The sequence below is a fragment of the Ceratotherium simum genome, chromosome 15, assembly GCF_057802395.1.
Source record: "Ceratotherium simum simum isolate JZ-2026a chromosome 15, ASM5780239v1, whole genome shotgun sequence".
In the NCBI taxonomy this organism is placed as follows: Eukaryota; Metazoa; Chordata; class Mammalia; order Perissodactyla; family Rhinocerotidae; genus Ceratotherium; species Ceratotherium simum.
In genome coordinates this window covers 3,377,331-3,396,955 of record NC_141914.1, presented here as the reverse complement: position 1 = coordinate 3,396,955, position 19,625 = coordinate 3,377,331, and the positions used below count along the sequence as shown (strand labels likewise).

Here is a 19,625-nt window from a genome sequence, read left to right as displayed (position 1 = left end):
TATACTTAGAGTACAGAGTGAGATGAAAGCTAACATTGAAGGAGTTGTAGGGCACAAAACATCCAAACTCTGGCTCATTTTCATATCTTTCACAGCCACCTACTAGGCACTACATCATATCATCTTAACATTATTTGAACTTCGGGAGAATGCATTTTGAAGCCCTCATGTCAACAATACATTCCAAAAAAGTTTATATGTTACTGATTCCTTTATTTCACTAGTTTCAATTTTTTTTTAATTCTTGGAAGATTGACCTTTTCTTCTTATTCTGCCTCTTCCCTTTTACTCTGTATGTCACTTAAATTCTTCAATCTCATCTCTTAGATTTCTGAATTAGCGAAGCATTTCAGATTATCCTACAGCAAACAAACAGCTGGAAAGGGCCTTTCAAGGCATCATAGTAAGAGTCAACTCTCCCTTCTCATTACTCATGGATGCACACTGGGTTAAGAGCAATCTCTCATAATTTGTCCCAACCTTCACTGTCCTAACTCCCTTCTCATTTTTTCCTCATTGTTTTCCTATTTTTGTTTATTTCTGTCTGTGACATGAGAGTTGAATCCCACAAGAAGCGAAATTCACCATGTCCCAAATAAAGTGAAATGAAAGACCTTTGATGGCTGGCAGAAGTCCTGGGATTTACTTCCATTCACTCAAACACAAACCTGCCTCCACTGTGGAGTTGTATGTTATATGAATCTCCAGGCTGCCCAGCTGTATTCCTATCAAAAAGATTGTATTCAAGTCCAGTTCGGAAGAACTACATTATTTTAGTGCTTAATAATTTTATAAAGCTACAGTGAAGAATATGCAAGCATGTTTTCATTTCATTTATTCTAGTATGACATGATCACTTGTTTAAAATGCTTTGTAGTTTTTGAAAATGTATACAAATATTTTAAGGAGTATATTGCTACTAACACCTTAAGTCATTAAAACACTAGGGCAATTACAATTGCAAAAACTATGCACACTAGCAAAACAGAGCCAAATCTAATCTGCACAATTGTGTGACTTTTGATAAAAAGAGAACAAATATTAGCATGAGATCTAAACATTTCTCTTTAACATTTTTGCCAATGAATTTATTACTTTCTTATTTCTCAGGCTGTAGATAATTGGATTTAACAAAGGAATGATGACAGTGTAAAATAGAGAGTCCATCATATCTTGGTCATCTCCCTGTGCAGATCCAGGACACACATACATGAAGAGAAGAGGGCCATAGTACAAAGAAACAGATAAGAGGTGGGCTCCACAGGTGGAGAAGGCTTTCCTGATGCCCTGTACAGACTTCCTTTTTAAGATTGTAAAGAGAACAAGTGTATAAGAGACAAGAACCGTTAGAATGGTAAACACCTGTATTGACCCAGAGAAAATAAACACCATCAGAACATTAATCAAAGGGTCCGTACAGGAAATCCTAAACAATGGCATGATGTCACAGTAAAATTGATTTATTATGTTGTAATTACAAAAGGTTAATCTGAATAATAAACCTATATGAATTAAGGCATGAAGAAGGCCACCTAAAAAGGACAAAACTAATAGCCTAATGCATAGTCTATTAGTCATAATCACTGGATAAAGTAAAGGTTTGCATATGGCCACATAGCGATCATATGCCATTGCTGCCAAAAGAAAACATTCTATGGTTGCATTGAATGAAAAGGAAAACAATTGTATCATGCATTCAGAAAGAGAGATCATCTTACTTGTGGCAAAGAAGTTGACCAGGATCTTGGGGGTCACTGTGGATGATAGCCAAGCATCCATGAAGGCTAAACTCCCAAGGAATAAATACATGGGGATGTGAAGGTGAGGCTCATTGTAGATGAGCACAATTAGTCCAAGGTTTCCCACAATGGTGATGAGGTATATCCCCAAGAACACCAGAAACAGAGGGATTTGCCACTCCTGTTGATCTGTAAGTCCTGCTAGAACAAACTTTGTCAGTGATGTTGCATTTTTAGTATCCATGTCATTACTGGGTGGGACCCTGAAATGAAATGCAATAAACATAAAAAGGACATTTACTAAGACTGTATAAAAAGAAAATTGCAGGGCCAGCCCCGGTGGCCTAGTGGCTAAGTTCAGCGTGCTCCACTTTGGTGACCCAGGGTTGGTTCCAGGGCGCGGACCTATGCCACTCGTCTGTCAGTGGCCATGCTGTGATGGCAACTCACATACAAAATAGAGGAAGATTGGCAACAGATGTTAGCTCAGGGTGAATCTTCCTCAACAAAAAAAAAAAATGAAAAAAAAGAAAGAAAACTGCAGAAAAGTAGTTGAAATAAAACCATACACTAATCAGAATGCCCTGAATTTTGTTTACTACTACTAAAATACATGCAAACTTATTTGGGGAATTGACAAAATGGAAAATGCAATTATTTCATTTCAAAAAATGTCGGGAATTAATAGATTTAGAAAAAAAGGAAAGACATTCTAAACATGAGCTCAATTTATGGGGATAATTGAGTGTGTTAGGGAAATTCTGTGTCTGGGACATAGGTGAGCATCTAGGTAAATAAAGTCTGAATTATTATGAAATGAATTGAATGCTGTGTGAAGGATCTTGAATTTTATTCCTCAGGCGATAGGCAAGCTCTGAAAACTTTAAGGATTAAGAAAGGCATTGCAATATATTCTTTAAATTAAATATTTGGGAGTGTAGAAAAGGTTCTGCCAGGAGGGGAAGCTAGAGTCTGGGATACTAATTAGGAACGCATTACTCTTGTGCAGTGGCTCCCAAACCAGATTACACATCAGAATTGTCTGGGGGAACTTTTTGTACAAAATGTAGATGGTGAGGTATCACTGTAGAAATTGAATCAGTGGGGTAAGAAGGAAGCGTAATAACCTGTACTTCAAAAATTGCCCTCTATTGATTCAAATGCACGTGAAGTTCTCTGTCTACGTGTGGTGTGATGAGGGGGACAAAGAGATAGATCAAAATAAATCAGAATGTGGTGTGACTAGGATTCAGTGTTATATTAGACGCGAAGAGGATGGTCAGTGGAGGAGAGAGGAGAGTCTTGGTGACTGGTAGATGGTCATCAAAAATTGAGTTTGTGAACTCATGTGCATTGGCCAGTTTGTGGAGATAGCATCCTCTGAACATCCAGGTGAGATGTATTTAGTAGTGCGACTCTCCTAGAGGTTAAAAGAAACCATGACTTAGGAGGGCCCACCCCGGTGGCGTAGTGGTTAAGTTTGCATGCTCTGCTTCGGTGGTGTGGGGTTCCTAGTTTTGGATCCCAGGAGCGGACCTAGGCACCACTTATCAAGCCATGCTGTGGCAGGCGTCCCACATATAAAGTAGAAGAAGATGGGCACTCCACTAACAAATGTTAGCCCAGGGCCAATCTTCCTCAGCAAAAAGAAGAAGATTGGCAACAGATGTTAGCTCAGGGCTGATCTTCCTCACCAAAAAAAGAAAAAGAAACAATGACTTAGGAGTCATTTGGGTAGCTGAAGGCATACTTATGGATGACCTATCCATTGGAGAGAGTGTACAAAGTAAAGAGAAGAAGGGCGTGTAAAGAAACTTGAGAAAATTATATTAAAGAGGTTATAAACTAGATACATGTCATTTTTAGAAGCTAACCGATCCTCTTTTCTACCCCACGAGTCTTGGTATCAGACAAAGGCTACCACTTGCTCTCATAGTCAAAGAGCCAGAAACTTCCTTTCCCATCCCCTTTGCACTTAGAGTAAAGGACACGTTCCAGATTTGACCAGTCAAACTTACCTGCTCTGGTATTTGGAAAACGGAGAGAGGGAGAGAGAGGGACAGGGGAAAAAGAGAATTTTGGTTGCAAACTCAGCCAAGGCAGCAATATCAAGACCCCGGCCAATGCATCCTGCCTCCACACCAAGAGCATTGTCCACATGAGCTGTGCCGTCCAGAGTCCAACAACAGTGACAGCAGCTCCTACTGAGCTAGTGTAGGGATTTAAATTTGGCTGTTGACTGACTGTATTGCTTCCTTCTGGTCCTGCTCATTTTTCAGCTGATTCCTCCAATCTCCCTGAAATTTCTGTTAGAGTCAATTTCCATTCAACTAACTGATTTCCTGTTGCAACCAACTGCCCTGGCTCCAACCAAAGAGAGATAAGGGAGAAACCAGAAAAGGATACTGAGCAGAGTGACCAGAGAAGCAGGAGGGAGACTGGACAGCCTTGGGTTGTGGACTTGGAGAGAAAGAAGATGCTCAAGGGCATAATGAAGTACAGTGCCAACTGCCAAAAGAAATGCTGTGGCAGAACAAGGAGTGAACAGAGATCAGTGAGTGTGGGAGATAAGAGATTTTAGTGTCTTTAGGGAGAGCAGTTTCTCTTTTATGATGGAGTTGAGACCAGAGAATAATGAGAAGCGAATGGGAACATGGTGCCCAACATGAGGGGGATGTTTTTGAGTTCTCCAGGACATGTGGCATGTGTCCACTGCCCACAGACAAAAGTAATTTTGTTTCCTGTAGAGCATCTTAATAAAAGTTTTCAAAAGAGAGGAGAGGAAGAAGAAAAAGGGCTTGGAAAAAAGTGGAAAGGGGAAATTTGAGTGAGTGAGGAAAAAAAGAGAGGAAGAGAGTAACAGAAACATGGATGGATAAGTGTGGGAAAGACAGGCCAGTGAAGACAGTGGAAGTATCGGAGAACTGCTGAGGGGAAGGAAGGGGAGGGTCAGAGGTCGGGGGTGAATATTTGTCTTAACTCTGGTTTTCATTAAAAGTTGTCAACACTGGGAATCCTTTCTTTTTCCTTTAGTCAAAATTCCAATTTATTTTCCTATAGATTTGTGTGTGAAAGAGATTTTCACTTTACGTTTTGTCTTAGCGACGTTGTATTGTTCATAAATATACTAGTACTATGTGCAAGTTCTTTCCATATTTAAAAGTTGCTATATCTTTGTTACTACTGTCATTAGAACTGTCTTTTTCTAGAAATCCTGCTCATTTTACTTGACAGCACTTTCTACTCCACCAGTGTTTTTAGTGGATTAAAATTGAACCAAAGACTGGAACCTAATTGATACCGTATAAATAATTCCAGTTGTTAGATGTATTTTTATTTGGAATGGACTTCCTTCCATGTAATCCCAAATCAGTAAATAATCAAAAGTACTCCAATTCAATATCTGGGTACTTATTAAGTCATAAAGCTGGAAAGAGCAGTGGAGGGACATTTTCTGCTTATTTTTCTATATATGTATTTAAAATATTCAATGAAATTTTTGGCGAAAGTCAGTGAAAGGATAGGGGAGCTAATATATGTAAGTGACTGACCTTAAAAGATTAATCAGAGAATGTGATCAATTAAAAAGAATGGATCTTTTGGGGCCGGCTGAGTGGCACAAGCAGTTAAGTGTGCGGGCTCTGCTTTTGCAGCCCAGGGTTCGCAGGTTCAGATCCCAGGCACGCACTGACGCACGGATTGTCAGGTCATGCTGTGGTGGCGTCCCGTATAAAGTGGAGGAAGATGGGCACGGATGTTAGCTCGGCGCCAATCTTCCTCAGTTAAAAAAAAAAAAAAGCGGAGGATTGGCATCAGATGTTATCTCAGGGCTGATCTTCCTCCCAAAAAAAAAAAAAGCTTATCTTTCAATCACAATAACCGGAAAGACTTATTAGGTAGTAAACATATGACCTGAGGTTTAAATTGTTTAACTTTCTAGTTCTCCAAGACTTATCTTATGAAATCATTATAGTTATGCTATAAAGACAATAAATTGTTAAGAGGAAAAAGTCAGTCTTACAGATATTTTGCTTCTCCAGGTTTAGCCACAAAAATAAGGTATAGAGATAATTCACTAACTGTTTTACATTTTTCACCTGCCTTTTTTAGCATCTTGTAAATCAATCTAATTTTATTATAAATTATACAATATTTTGACTATTTTATATAAAGAATACTGAATGTTATAGAATTCATTTTTCTCTTACCCATATCCTGTAAGAAATTATGGACATCCTTTCAGTACATTAGGTTTTCTAGAGTAGATTTGTTTTGCAAGCTTCATTTCCAAAAGTCAGGAAAATGTAGTTTATATTAATTTGCTTTGAACATGACTCAACCAATTATACAACTTTGCACTTATGCCAGAAGAGGAAAGAGTGAAGAACTAAAATTCCCCTGATAGCACCCAAGGATTCTCTTTAGGACAGAGCTAAGCTGTTCTTCTGGGCATTGTGGACTCAGACGTGTGTGAAAAGTCCAGGTTGTCCCACAGGACAATCCAAACTCTGAAATCATAAACATCAAGTCATTGTAGACAGTGCTACTTTTAACCCTTGAAATTGCACTTTATGCTACTGTTTTCCACCACAGAGGACACATCTGACATGTTTATGGAAACTCCAGTTTATGTATAAATTTTGAGGCTCTGAGTGCTTCTGATTAGTATAGTCTTGACTGAGCTAATCATACATGATTTTAATGAGGCCAGAGTTCTAGATTATCTTCAGGAACCAACCCAAAGAAAGTTTTTCTCATGCAAACTGCAGCACACATTCAGACCTGGACCTCACATCCCACTTTAAGCTGAAATCTGATGAGAAATCTTACTAGGAAAAGGTTAGGGGAGGAGCAAAGAAAAACAGAACAGAGAACCATGGTGGGAGGAGGCCTTGAGCAAAACTTCCCACCCAAACATTAATGCCTGTGAATCTCCCGGAGATCTTGTTGAAATGTAGATTCTGTGTCAGTGGTCTGGGTGGGGCCTGAGGGTCTTAATTTTCAAGAAGGTGATGCTTGTGGACACCTGCCATCCACAGGGCCTTCTTCATTGGAGGGCCTAGATCATCAGAGAGCTAGGTCACTGGAGAAGCTCAACATGGTGAATGAGGCTGGCATGCCAAGAGAGAAGCAGGAGGAGCCAGGTGGTGCCCAGGAGGCCAGCCTGGGTGGGCTCACATGGGTTCTGGAGGCCAGGTCAGGGCCTTTGTTCTTTACCCCAAATTAAGGAAAAACTATTGAGGGATTTTGATCATGATGGTATGGTCTTCATATTTGCCCTTAAGCCTTAAGAGAAATTGACAGAATATGTTCACTCAGAAAAATAATGACATTATTTATGTCAAAATATTATAATGTGAAAATAGTGCATTTTTTAAATTATTTATTTATTTGTGAAGAAGATCAGCCCTGAGCTAACATCTGATGCCAATCCTCCTCTTTTTGCTGAGAAAGACTGGCCCTGAGCTAACATCCGTATGCATCTTCCTTTACTTCATATGGGATGCCTGCCACAGCATGGCTTGACAAGCAGTGCGACGGTGCGCGCCCGGGATCTGAACTGGCGAACCCCGTGCCTCCGCAGCGGAGCGCACACACTTAACCACTTGGCCACCGGGCCAGCCCCGTAACATTTTTATTTGATATCTGAGAAAGAACAAAATATTTATCATCCATTTGAGACTTGACTGGTGGCTAGGGGAAGGCAGTGGACATATTTTTTGGTAGACTCATTAATCAATTACCTTGCACCATTATTTTGCTGGTGAAAATCTAAAAAGAGGAGAACAAAATATATACATAACGATGTTTTGGTCAGCGATGTTTCAGACCACAATGTTTTGGTCAACTATGAACTGCAAATACAGCGGAGGTCCTATAGATTAGTACCATATAGCCTAGATGTGTAGCAGACTATACCATCTGGGTTTGTGTAAGTACATTCTATGATTTTTCCACAATGGCAAAATTGCCCAAGAACGCATTTCGCAGAATATATCCCCATTGTTAAGTGACACATGACAAGAGATAAAAGAGAAGTCACTCTGAAAACGCTCTGAGTGGCAAAAAATTGAAGTTATTTCTGTCTCATGTGAATGCTCACCAAAGGGGAGCTCAGCAGGGGAGGATTTTTATAATCAAGTGGATGGAATGACCTGTTCTATGAGACTAGCCAGCCTCATTCTCCAGCCACCCATGTCATCAGCAAATGGGCTCACGAACAAAGGGACCGTGGTGGCAGGGCTGGAGGTTATGCATGGACTCAGTAACGTGGACTTCAACTCATCATGGCCAACTTGGCTACGGCCATTGCTGAGTGCTCAAACTGCTAGCAGCGGAGACCAACACTGAGACCCCAATATGGCATCATTCACTGGGGTAATCAGCCAGCTACCTGGTGGCAGATTGATTATATTGGACAATTTCCAATGTAATGGAAGGGGAAGTGTTTTGTTCTTAGTAACCCACTATCAAAATGTTTGCCTCCTGGGGCCAGCCCTGTGGCTTAGCCATTAAGTGCGCACTCCACTACTGGCGGCCTGGATTCAGATCCTGGGCGCGCACTGACGCACTGCTTCTCCGGCCATGCTCAGGCAGCATCCCACATACAGCAACTAGAATGATGTGCAACTATGACATACAACTATCTATTGGGGCTTTGGGGAGAAAAAGAAGGAGGATTGGCAATAGGTGTTAGCTCAGAGCTGGTCTTCCTCAGCAAAAAGAGGAGGATTGGCATGAATGTTAGCTCAGGGCTGACCTTCCTCACAGAAAAAAAAAAAAAACTTTGCCTCCTGTACCCATGACCTTATGCTTTTCTGGACTTGAGGTCTTACTTCCAGAAGGAGGAATGCTTTCACCAGGAGACACAGCAATGATTCCATTGAGCTGGAAGTTAAGACTGCCACTCAGTCTCTTTGGGCTCTATATTCCTTTGAATCATCAGACAAGGAGGGGAGTTACTGTATTGGGTTGGATGATTGATCCTGATTACCAAGGGGATATTGGACAAGTAGGTCCACAATGGAGGTAATGATCAGCGTGTCTGAAATAGAGGTCACATAGGGCATCTCTTAATATTTCATTCCCTATGATTGAGGTCAATGGTAAACTTCAAAAAACCAATCCAGACAGGAGTTCTAATGGCCCAGACTCTTCACGAATGAAGATTTGGGTCATCCCACCAAGAGAAAAAACAATGATCAGCTGAGGATCTTGTTGAAGGCAAAGGAAATACAGAATGTGTAGTGAAAGAAGGTAGTTAAAACTACCAGCTACAGCCACATGACCAGTTACAAAAATGAAGACTGTAATTGCTATCAGAATTTACTCCTTAGATTGACATGAATACATTTTTGTGTGTGTGTTTGTGTGTGTGTGTGTGTAGGCATGGCAAATATATTTCTTTTCTCTCTCACTGGGTTCAGGTAGCATTTCCTGGGTAAGTACTCATGTAGAGAGAGGGAGTTTTCTTGTCTCTTCTCTTCTTACAAAAGCACTAATCCCATCATGAAGGCCCCACTCTTATGACCTAATCTAAACCTAATTACCTCCCAAAGGCCTCACTCCAAAAACCACCACATTAGGAGTTAGTTCTTCAACATAAGAATTTTGGGAGGGCCCAACATTCAATTCACAACAGTGGTTCTCTACATGTGGTCTCAAACCAACAGCAGTAACATGGATGAATGAGAAACTCCAGTGATGATGCCCATCAGTCTGTGTTTCCATAAGTTCTCCGGGTCCTTCTGATGCCCACTAAAGTTTGAGAACAATTTAAAACATTGTTTTAAAAGAACAACAACATAAAAAGAAAGCCTATGTCAGAGAGGTTTTGACACATTCCTAATACACACACTTAATAAGATTTTGCCATAGTTAGTCAACAAATAAGACTTTGGTTATATAGTTCTAGTTTGATTGGTGTTTGTTTCTTTTGGCCTAATCCTAATTATGTTTCTTTGAACACAATCTAAGATAACTTTATCAGCGATCTTCTGAACAGCAGAAGGTAGTGTAAAGTGATGAAAAAAATGTATATAGAGAGAAACTATGAATTCTTTCAAACCTCTGGGTTAAGAAAATAAATGCTCCCTCCTAATAAACAATATTTTTGTTATATTATTACCATTCCATGGAATGGTGTAATCCAACTTCACCAGTATTCCAGGCAAGTGGGTAAACTTAGCATTGTGATATCATCCTTTACACTTAAATAATCAGTAAACAATGAAGATGTAGTTTCATAGTTTCCTTTTAAAAGAATCATCAGAATATCTTGTCCAATATGTGGGTTCTGCACAGGTGTATATTTTACCTCTTTCCCAACATGCCACTGAAATGAAAAAAATAATGTACGAAATGAATAAATCTATTACAGAAGTGAGAATAGGATCACCTCAGTGGGCTAGGGATTTTGGTGAATTTCTGGAAGACATAAAATAGTTGGGATTGTACTGAAGGTCAAACCAGAGCAGAGGAATCTGTAGATCAGACGTGCACAAGAGAAGGCTACACAGGATGTCTGAGTTTCTGATAGGCTCTCAAATGTCTGTTCCATACTCACCCAACCAACCTAAAGCCAGACTTGACAGGTTGTACACCCCACTCATATACTCATAGCTTGTTGTCAATCTTCTCATTAAAGAAATACAATGCATTAGGAAACAGTCCTTTATGATGGCAGCAGTAATACACCCAGTTGCTTATATTTTCAATTTGTCTTTGACTCATAGCAGTGTATGAAGAAGCAACAATATAAGTAATTGGCAGGAAACCATCTGAACAATGGAAATATTGTACAGCAATAACAATCAGCAAGCTATGACCATATGCAATAACAATGATTCTTTAGGGAGAAAGGGGAAACGCACCTGAAATATGATCAATCCATTCCCTTTCCTGGGGCTTTGGGGGGATCCCTCAGAGGAACAAAAGGCAGACGACCTCTCATGTTGTGAACTGGACCTCCAGGAGTAATAGAGTCATGATATTTGTTTAAAATATCTATATGTTTTGTATCTTTAAAACAAACTTCTAATGAAGGGTTTCCACCTGGTATTTTGTCATACTCTATCCCAGGAGCCAATCCTACTGATAAGAAAATCAAGAATAAATCACTTCAGGTGTATGATGTTTGTGATTGTCATGAAAGAAACTCAGGAAGCTGAGCTGGCAGGCAGCAGCCGTCTCAGACCCAACGATCTCCCAGGCTCATTACAAGATTGAGAAAGAGTGATGCACTCTTACTGCATTCTATGTACTTGTGCTGTCAGATTAATTTAGTTTTACAAATATTTCGTGAATACTAATTTAGGACCTCATGTGGGTAAGCCACTAGGCTACCTAATACAAAAGATAGAAAGATTTCTGAAGTGTAACCTAAAAGAGCTTGTAGTCCCAAAATAAGTATTACAGAAGGCCAAGCGTGGCCTAAGAGGAATAAATGAACTGCTAAAAGTTTGAAATGAGTGAACATTCCTATCTTCCTAGAAGTAATCTGGAAATGCATCACAAAAGTTGTAACATTTGAGAGACCTTGAGGATATGATGCCGTTTCAGTTTTAAATGAACAGGGCGGTTGAGTGGGGAGGACTCTCTGTGGAGATTTCTGTCAGAGCAAAGGCTTGAGCCTGAGAGAGTGAGGTTTGACCAGAGGCCTCAGTACTTAATTTGAATATAACAGAGTCCATTAGGAGAAGTGTGGAGCAAGATAATTCAGAGTTAAAACAAGGTTTTATTTAAAGAACCTCAGATAGTGCCAGAGTGAACAAATGCAACGTAAAGTTGAAATAAATATATAAATAAATGTATTTATATATCACATAAACTGTATACATAGATAGAGTCATGGCCCAATTAATGACATTTCAGTTAATGACAGACTGCATGTATAATGGTGATCCTGTAAGATTGGTACCATATAGCCTAGGTGTGTAGTAGGCTGTACCATCCAGGTTGTGTAAGTACACTCTGTGATGTTCATACGCGGACAAAATTACCTAACAATTCATCTCTCAGAAGATATCCCCATTGTTAACTGATGCAGGACTGTATGTATGTATATACGTGTACCTGTATTTATATAGCAAGTTCTAGATACATTTACCATATATGTGTATAATTTGGTAGCAATGACAATCCATTAAAAGTTATTGAAGAGGGATATGATTTAACCAGAGTCCTGTTTACCAGGATTAATCTGGCAGCTATGTTTGGAAATTAAGAGAATATCAACAGGGTGAAAGGGGTAGGTAGCTTGAGTTTTACCAAACACAAAGGCAGGTAGTTCTGAGGGTGAAGGTCTCGGCGGTATCAGTAGGATGTGTATGGACACAGTGCTGAGTGAGCAAGGGCAGAGATGGGCCTGAAAATGGATCACTTATCATATTTAAATAGTATAAAATGTAAAGAAAGCTACCATTCAAGGACTTTTAGGGCACAAAACATCCAAACTCTGGCTCATTTGCATGTCTTCCCCAGACACTCACTGGGCACTGTGACACGATATCATCTTAACATCATGTGAACTTTGGTAACATGCACTTAAAGCTCCTCCTTGTGAACAACACATTCCAATAATGTTTACATATTACTAATTTCTTTATCTTACTAGCTTCATTTTTTTTGTAATTCTGGGAAGATTGAGACCGTTTCTTTCCTATTGAGACACTTCTCTCTTCTTCTCTGTGCCCATCTCAACTTACCTCTTCAATCTAATCTGTTAGTTTTCTGAATTAGTGAAGCTTTTCAGATTACCCAACAGCATACAAATACAACTACAAAGGGCCTTGGAAGGCGTCACGGACAGTAAAAGCCAACTCACTTTTTCTAGATCCTCATAGAAGCATGTCAGTTAAGAGCTACCTCTTACATTTGGCACCGTCTCCTCTGTCTTAACTCATTTCTCATGTTTTCCTCACTGCTTTCTCATTCTGTTTATGTCTCTATGTGACATGAGAGTTGAATCCCCACAAGAAGTGCAATTCACCATGTGACAAATAAAGTGGAAGGAAAGACCTTTGAGGACTAGCAGATTTGCCGTTGTTCACTCAAACACAGACTTGCCTCCACTGTGGAGTTAAATGTGATATGAGTCTCCAGGATGCCCAAGTGTATTGTTTTCAAAGACATCAGACCCAAGTACTTTTCAGAGGTACAACACTATTTTAGCACTTAATAAATGTTTAATAAATGCACTTATAGAGCTATATTGAAGAATACACAAGCATGTACAATGTCTCCATTTTGTTTACTGCTTTAGTTATTTTAATATGCTATGAATACTGGATTGAAATTCCTAGTGTTTTTGAATAAGATATACAAATACATTAAGGAGTTCATTAGGTACTAACAACTTAAGTCATTAAAATAAAAGGACAATTTTTTTTTTGTTTTCTTGTTTTTTATTGTTTTTTATTTTTTTTTTTAATAAATTTTTTGTTTATTGCAGTTACATTGGTTTATAACATTGTAAAAATTTCAGGTGTACATCATTGTACTTCAATTTCTGCATGGACTACATCATGTTCACCACCAAAATACTAATTACAACCCATCACCACACATGTACCGAATTATCCCTTTCACCCTCCTCCCTCCCCCCTTCCCCTCTGGTAACCACCAATCCAATCTCTGTCCCTATGTGTTTGTTTATTGTTGTTATTATCTACTACTAAATGAAGGAAATCATACGGTATTTGACCTTCTCCCTCTGACTTATTTCACTTTGCATTATACCCTCAATGTCCATCCATGTTGTCACAAATGGCTGGATTTCATCGTTTCTTATGGCTGAGTAGTATTCCATTGTGTATATATACCACAGCTTCTTTATCCATTCGTCCCTTGATGGGCACTTAGGTTGCTTCCAAGTCTTGGCTATTGTGAATAACGCTGCAATGAACACAGGGGTGCATGTACCTTTGCAAATTGGTGTTTTCAAGTTCTTTGGATAAACACCCAACAGTGGAATAGCTGGATCATATGGTAGTTCTAACCTTGATTTTTTGAGGAATCTCCATACTGTTTTCCATAGTGGCTGCACCAGTTTGCACTCCCACCAGCAGTGTATGAGAGTTCCCTTCTCTCCACATCCTCTCCAACACATATTGTTTCCTGTCTTGTTAATTATAGCCATTCTGACGGGCGTGAGGTGATATCTCATTGTAGTTTTGATTTGCATTTCCCTGATAGTGATTTTGAACATCTTTTCATGTGTCTGTTGGCCATCTGTATATCTTCTTTGGAGAAATGTCTGTTCAGATCTTTTGCCCGTTTTTTAATTGGGTTGGTAGTTTTTTTGTTGTTGAGATGCATGCGTTCTTTATATATTTTGGAGATTAAGCCCTTATCAGATGTATGGTTTGCAAATATCTTCTCCCAATTGTTAGGTTGTCTTTTCATTTTGTTGATGGTTTCCTTTGCTGTGCAGAAGCTTTTTAGTTTGATGTAGTCCCATTTGTTTATTTTTTCTATTGTTTCTCTTGCCCGGTCAGACGTGGTGTTTGAAAAGATGTTGCTAAGACCGATGTCAAAGAGTGTACTGCCTATGTTTTCTTCTAGAAGTTTCATAGTTTCAGGTCTTACATTCAAGTCTTTAATCCATTTGGAGTTAATTTTTGTGTATGGTGTAAGGTAAGGGTCTACTTTCATTTTTTTGCATGTGGCTATGCAGTTTTCCCAACACCATTTGTTGAAGAGACTTTCTTTTCCCCATTGTATGTTCTTGGCTCCTTTGTCAAAGATTAGCTGTCCATAGATGTGTGGGTTTATTTCTGGGCTTTCGATTCTATTCCATTGATCTGTGTGTCTGTTTTTGTGCCAGTACCATGCTGTTTTGGTTACTATAGCTTTGTAGTATATTTTGCAATCAGGGAGTGTGATACCTCCAGCTTTGTTCTTTTTTATCAGGATTCCTTTAGCTATTCGGGGTCTTTTGTTGTTCCATATAAATTTTAGGGTTCTTTGTTCTATTTCTGTGAAAAATGTTGTTGGAACTTTGATAGGGATTGCATTGAATCTATAGATGGCTTTAGGAAGTATGGACATCTTAACTATGTAAATTCTTCTAATCCAAGAGCACGGAATATCTTGCCATTTCTTTGTGTCTTCTTCAATTTCTTTCAGAAATGTTTTATAGTTTTCGGTGTACAGATCTTTCACCTCTTTGGTTAAGTTTATTCCTAGGTATTTTATTCTTTTTGTTGCAATTGTAAATGGGATGGTATTCTTAATTTCTCTTTCTGCTACTTCGTTGTTAGTGTACAGAAATGCAACTGATCTTTGTGTGTTGATTTTGTATCCTGCAACTTTACCATATTCGTTTATTACTTCTAAAAGTTTTCTGGTGGATTCTTTAGGGTTTTCTATATATAAAATCATGTCATCTGCAAATAGTGACAGTTTCACTTCTTCCTTTCCAATTTGGATCCCTTTTATTTCTTTCTCTTGCCTGATTGCTCTGGCTAGGACTTCCAGTACTATGTTAAATGGAGTTGTGAGAGTGGGCATCCTTGTCTGGTTCCTGTTCTTAGAGGGATACTGTTCAGTTTTTCACCATTGAGGATGATATTAGCTGTGGGTTTCTCATATATGGTCTTTATTATGTTGAGGTACTTTCCTTCTATACCCATTTTATTCAGAGTTTTTATCATAAATGGATGCTGTATCTTGTCAAATGCTTTCTCTGCATCTATTTAGATGATCATGTGATTTTTGTTCTTCATTTTATTAATGTGGTGTATTACGTTGATTGATTTGCGAATGTTAAACCATCCCTGCATCCCTGGAATAAATCCCACTTGATCATGGTGTATAATCTTTTTAACGTATTGTTGTATGCGATTTGCTAGTATTTTGTTGAGGATTTTCGCATCGATGTTCATCAGTGATATTGGCCTGTAATTTTCTTTTTTGTGTTGTCCTTGTCTGGTTTTGGTATCAGGGTAATGTCAGCTTCGTAGAATGAGTTAGGAGCTTCCCCCTCCTCAATTTTTGGAAGATTTTAAGAAGNATAGGTATTAAGTCTTCTTTGAATGTTTGGTAGAATTCACCAGGGAAGCCGTCTGGTCCTGGACTTTTATTTTTGGGGAGGTTTGTGATTACTGTTTCGATCTCCTTACTGGTGATTGGTCTATTCAAATTCTCTACTTCTTCTTGATCCAGTTTTGGAAGGTTGTATGATTCTAAGAATTTATCCATTTCTTCCAGATTGTCGAATTGGTTGGCATATAGCTTTTCATAGTATTCTCTTATAATCTTTTGTATTTCTGAGGTGTCTGTTGTAACCTCTCCTCTTTCATTTCTGATTTTACTTATTTGTGCCTTCTCTCTTTTCTTCTTGGTGAGTCTAGCTAAAGGTTTGTCTATTTTGTTGATCTTTTCAAAGAACCAGGTCTTGGTTTTATTAATTTTTTCTATTTTTTTGGTCTCTATTTCATTTATTTCTGCTCTGATTTTTATTAGTTCCCTTCTTCTACTGATTTTGGGCTTGGTTTGTTCTTCTTTTTCCAGTTCCTTTAAGTGCATTGTTAGATTGTTTATTTGAGATTTTTCTTGTTTGTTGAGATAGGCCTGTATCGCTATAAACTTCCCTCTTAGAACCGCTTTTGCTGTATCCCATAAATTCTGGCATGTCGTATTTTCATTTTCATTTGTCTCCAGGTATTTTTTGATTTCTTCTTTGATTTCTTCATTAACCCAGTCGTTGTTCAGTAGCATTTTGTTTAATCTCCATGTATTTGTGGCTTTTCTGATTTTCTTCCTATAGTTGATTTCTAGTTTCATACCGTTGTGGTCAGAAAAGATGCTTGGTATTATTTCAATCTTCTTAAATTTATGGAGACTTGTTTTGTGGCCTAATATGTGATCAATCCTGGAGAATGTTCCATGTGCATTTGAAAAGAACGTGTATTCTTCGTTTTTTGGATGGAATGCTCTGTATATATCTACTAGGTCCATCTGTTCTAGTGTGTCATTTAAGGCCAATGTTTCCTTATTGATCTTCTGTTTGGATGATCTATCCGTTGGTGTAAGTGGAGTGTTAAAGTCCCCTACTATTATTGTGTTACTGTCTATTTCTGTTTTTATGTCTGTTAATAATTGCTTTATATATTTAGGTGCACCTACATTGGGTGCGTAGATATTTACAAGTGTTATATCCTCTTGTTGGATTGTTCCCTTGATCATTATGTAATGCCCTTCTTTGTCTCTTTTTACAGTTTTTGTTTTAAAGTCTATTTTGTCTGATATGAGTACTGCTACCCCAGCTTTCTTTTCATTGCCATTTGCGTGGAGTATCTTTTTCCATCCCTTCACTTTCAGTTTGTGAGTATCTTTCTGAAGTGTGTCTCTTGTATGCAGCATATATATGGGTCTTGTTTTTTTATCCAGTCAGCCACCCTATGCCTTTTAATTGGAGCATTTAGTCCATTGATGTTTAAAGTAGCTATTGATAAGTATGTACTTACTGCCATTTTTTAACTTTTTTTTTTTCTCAGTGTTTTAGTAGTCCTTCTCTGTTCCTTACTTCTTCTATACAGAATTGATGGTCACTTTAGTTTGACCTCTGTCTGAAAGCTGTACTCTTTAACTCCCCTCCTCCCTCCTTTTATTTTTTTGATATCATATCTAACCTCTTTTTTGTGTATTTGTATCCATTACGTTCTAATCATGGAAATAGATAATTTTTCCTATTTGTGGTCTTCTCTTTTCCCCTTAAATCAGTCCCTTTAACATTTCTTGTAACACTGGTTTCTTGGTGACAAACTCCTTTAATTTTTGCTTATCTGGGAAAATTTTGATCTCTCCTTCCATTTTGAATGATAACCTTGCTGGGTAGAGTATCCTTGGCTGTAAGTTTTTTCCTTTTAGCACTTTAAATATATCGTGCCATTCTCTTCTAGCCTGTAAGGTTTCTGCTGAGAAGTCAGCTGATAGCCTTATGGGCTTCCTTTGTACGTAACTTGACATTCTCTTGCGGCTTTTAGGATTCTCTCTTTATCTTTAATTCTGGACATTTTGATTATGATGTGTCTTGGTGTGGGCCTCTTTGGGTTTATCTTGATTACCTGGATGTCTGTTTCCTTCCTTAGGTTAGGGAAGTTTTCATCTATTATTTCTTGAAATAGATTCTCTGCCCCCTTGTCTCGCTCTTCTCCTTCCGGGACACCTATAACACGGATGTTAGTGCGCTTGATGTTGTCCCAGAGGTCCCTTAGACTGTCCTCACTCTTTTTAATTCTTTTCTCTTTTACCTGTTCACCTTGGGTAATTTCTTCTAGTCTTTCTTCCAGCTCACAGATCCGTTCTTCTGTATCCTCTACTCTGCTTTTGAGTCCCTCTAATGAATTTTTCATTTCCAGTATTGTATTCGTCATTTCTGATTGGTTCTTTTTTATATCTTCCATTTCTTTATTGACATTCGCACTGAGTTCATCTATTCTTCTCCCCAGATCAGTGAGCATCCTTAACACTCTTAGTTTGAACTCTCTGTTGGGTAGGTTGCTCATTTCTGTTTCACTTAGTTCCTTTTCTGGGGTTTTGTCCTGTTCCCTTACTTGGAATGTATTCTTTTGCCTCCTCATTTTGCCTCTTTCCCTGTGCTTGTGTCTACGTATTAGGTAGGTCAGCTACGTCTCCTGCTCTTGGATAGGTGACCTTATGTAAGTGATGCCTTAGGAGGCTTCCAGTGTGCTTCCCTCAGTTCTCAATGTTCCAGGGGTGGCCCCTATGTGGGCAACGTGTGTCCGTCTATTGTGGCCTGTTAGCTCTCCCTATAGGCGCCCAGGGAGGCAGAGTTATGCTCCTGGCCAGCTGTTGTTATGCTCAGCTGCTTGTAGTTGTTGTGGGCCCTTCAGTCTCTTTATCAAGTGTGGGGAGCCCCAGCACAGTTGGCTGTAAGTTCTAATACCACATTTGTGTTGCAGTATTTCTTTTAAGTGAGTAGGCCCCCAGCATGGCAGGTTGTTAGGCTCAGGGCCTTAGAATTGCTGTAAACCTCTAGCCTATTAGGTCTCTTGTCAGCTCTCTGAGGATTGCAGCTGGGTGGGGCTGGCCTCAGGCACAGGAGCACCCAATTGTTTCAGGCTTTGGAAGGTGGGGTAAACCTCCTATGTGGGTCTTTGAGAAGCACAAGTCTTCTGCAGCTGACAAGCCCTGTTGCCCACAGGTCCACACACACAGTCAACACAGTCCTGCCCCGTGTGAGCGCCCCGACTTCCCCAAGCGGACCCAGTCTCACCACGGCGGGAGCCCCACACTCTCCACCCGCTCCTTGTGCACACCTTGCCCGCTCAAGTCGGCTCGGTTGCCAGGCTGCAGAGAATCCAGTCACCAATCTATGCAGGCCCACATGTTGCCTGAGGGCTTGTTGTTGGGTGGGGCCAGTCTCTAGGGTGGGCTGCCTGCCCTGGCTGAGCTGGATTAAATAGGTGCTCTAGTGGGTGGAGCAGACCCTGGGCTAGCAGGCCTCAGGGAGAACTCCAATGGCATCTGTGTCAGCACGCCCACACCAGGCCACAACAATGGCCGCCACCAATGACCCAGTCCCTGGAGAGGTCTCACCCCTCACCGAGATGCACTCAGGGCCTATTAGGTGAGTCTCTTGTCACCAAAGCACTGTGCACCTTTCTTTCTGGTGATTTTAGGATGCTTTCTGGAACGGGTGAGTTTGTGCGCGGGCCCTTTAAGAGCCAGTTTTAGTTTCTTTGTGAACCGGGTTTTCTGGGGGTGCTCCCCAATGCTTTAGTAGCAGGCAAAGTCAGATATTATGCCGCTGGTGTCGATTGTGCTGGGTTCACAAAATGCCCACAGTGGGGGCGCTCCCCGGCTCAGGGCCCCGCGCCTCCAGGGAGGGTGCGTACCTGTGAGCTGCTCCTGTCGGCC

At 39.7% G+C, this 19,625-nt stretch overlaps 1 protein-coding gene and 1 long non-coding RNA gene across 2 annotated transcripts in view; one reads left to right on the top strand and one right to left on the bottom strand.

The window, feature by feature from the left end:
- Nucleotides 1-1,053: 1,053 nt before the first annotated feature.
- Nucleotides 1,054-1,983, bottom strand: LOC101391955 (olfactory receptor 5H2-like). Its single transcript, XM_014794951.2, has one exon. It carries the CDS (start codon nucleotides 1,981-1,983, stop codon nucleotides 1,054-1,056), a length of 930 nt encoding a protein of 309 aa, XP_014650437.2.
- Nucleotides 1,984-19,182: 17,199 nt separating this feature from the next.
- The window catches only part of LOC147915100 (uncharacterized), a 92,146-nt gene continuing 91,703 nt past the window's right edge, over nucleotides 19,183-19,625 (top strand). Inside the window, exon 1 of the long non-coding RNA XR_015554373.1 lies at nucleotides 19,183-19,335. This is a non-coding gene — a long non-coding RNA (uncharacterized LOC147915100). The remainder of the gene's footprint in view (nucleotides 19,336-19,625) is intronic.

What these genes read in the sequence shown, in the direction of transcription:
- LOC101391955 (XM_014794951.2), bottom strand. Translation starts at nt 1,983, where the DNA reads ATGGATACTAAAAATGCAACATCACTGACAAAGTTTGTTCTAGCAGGA.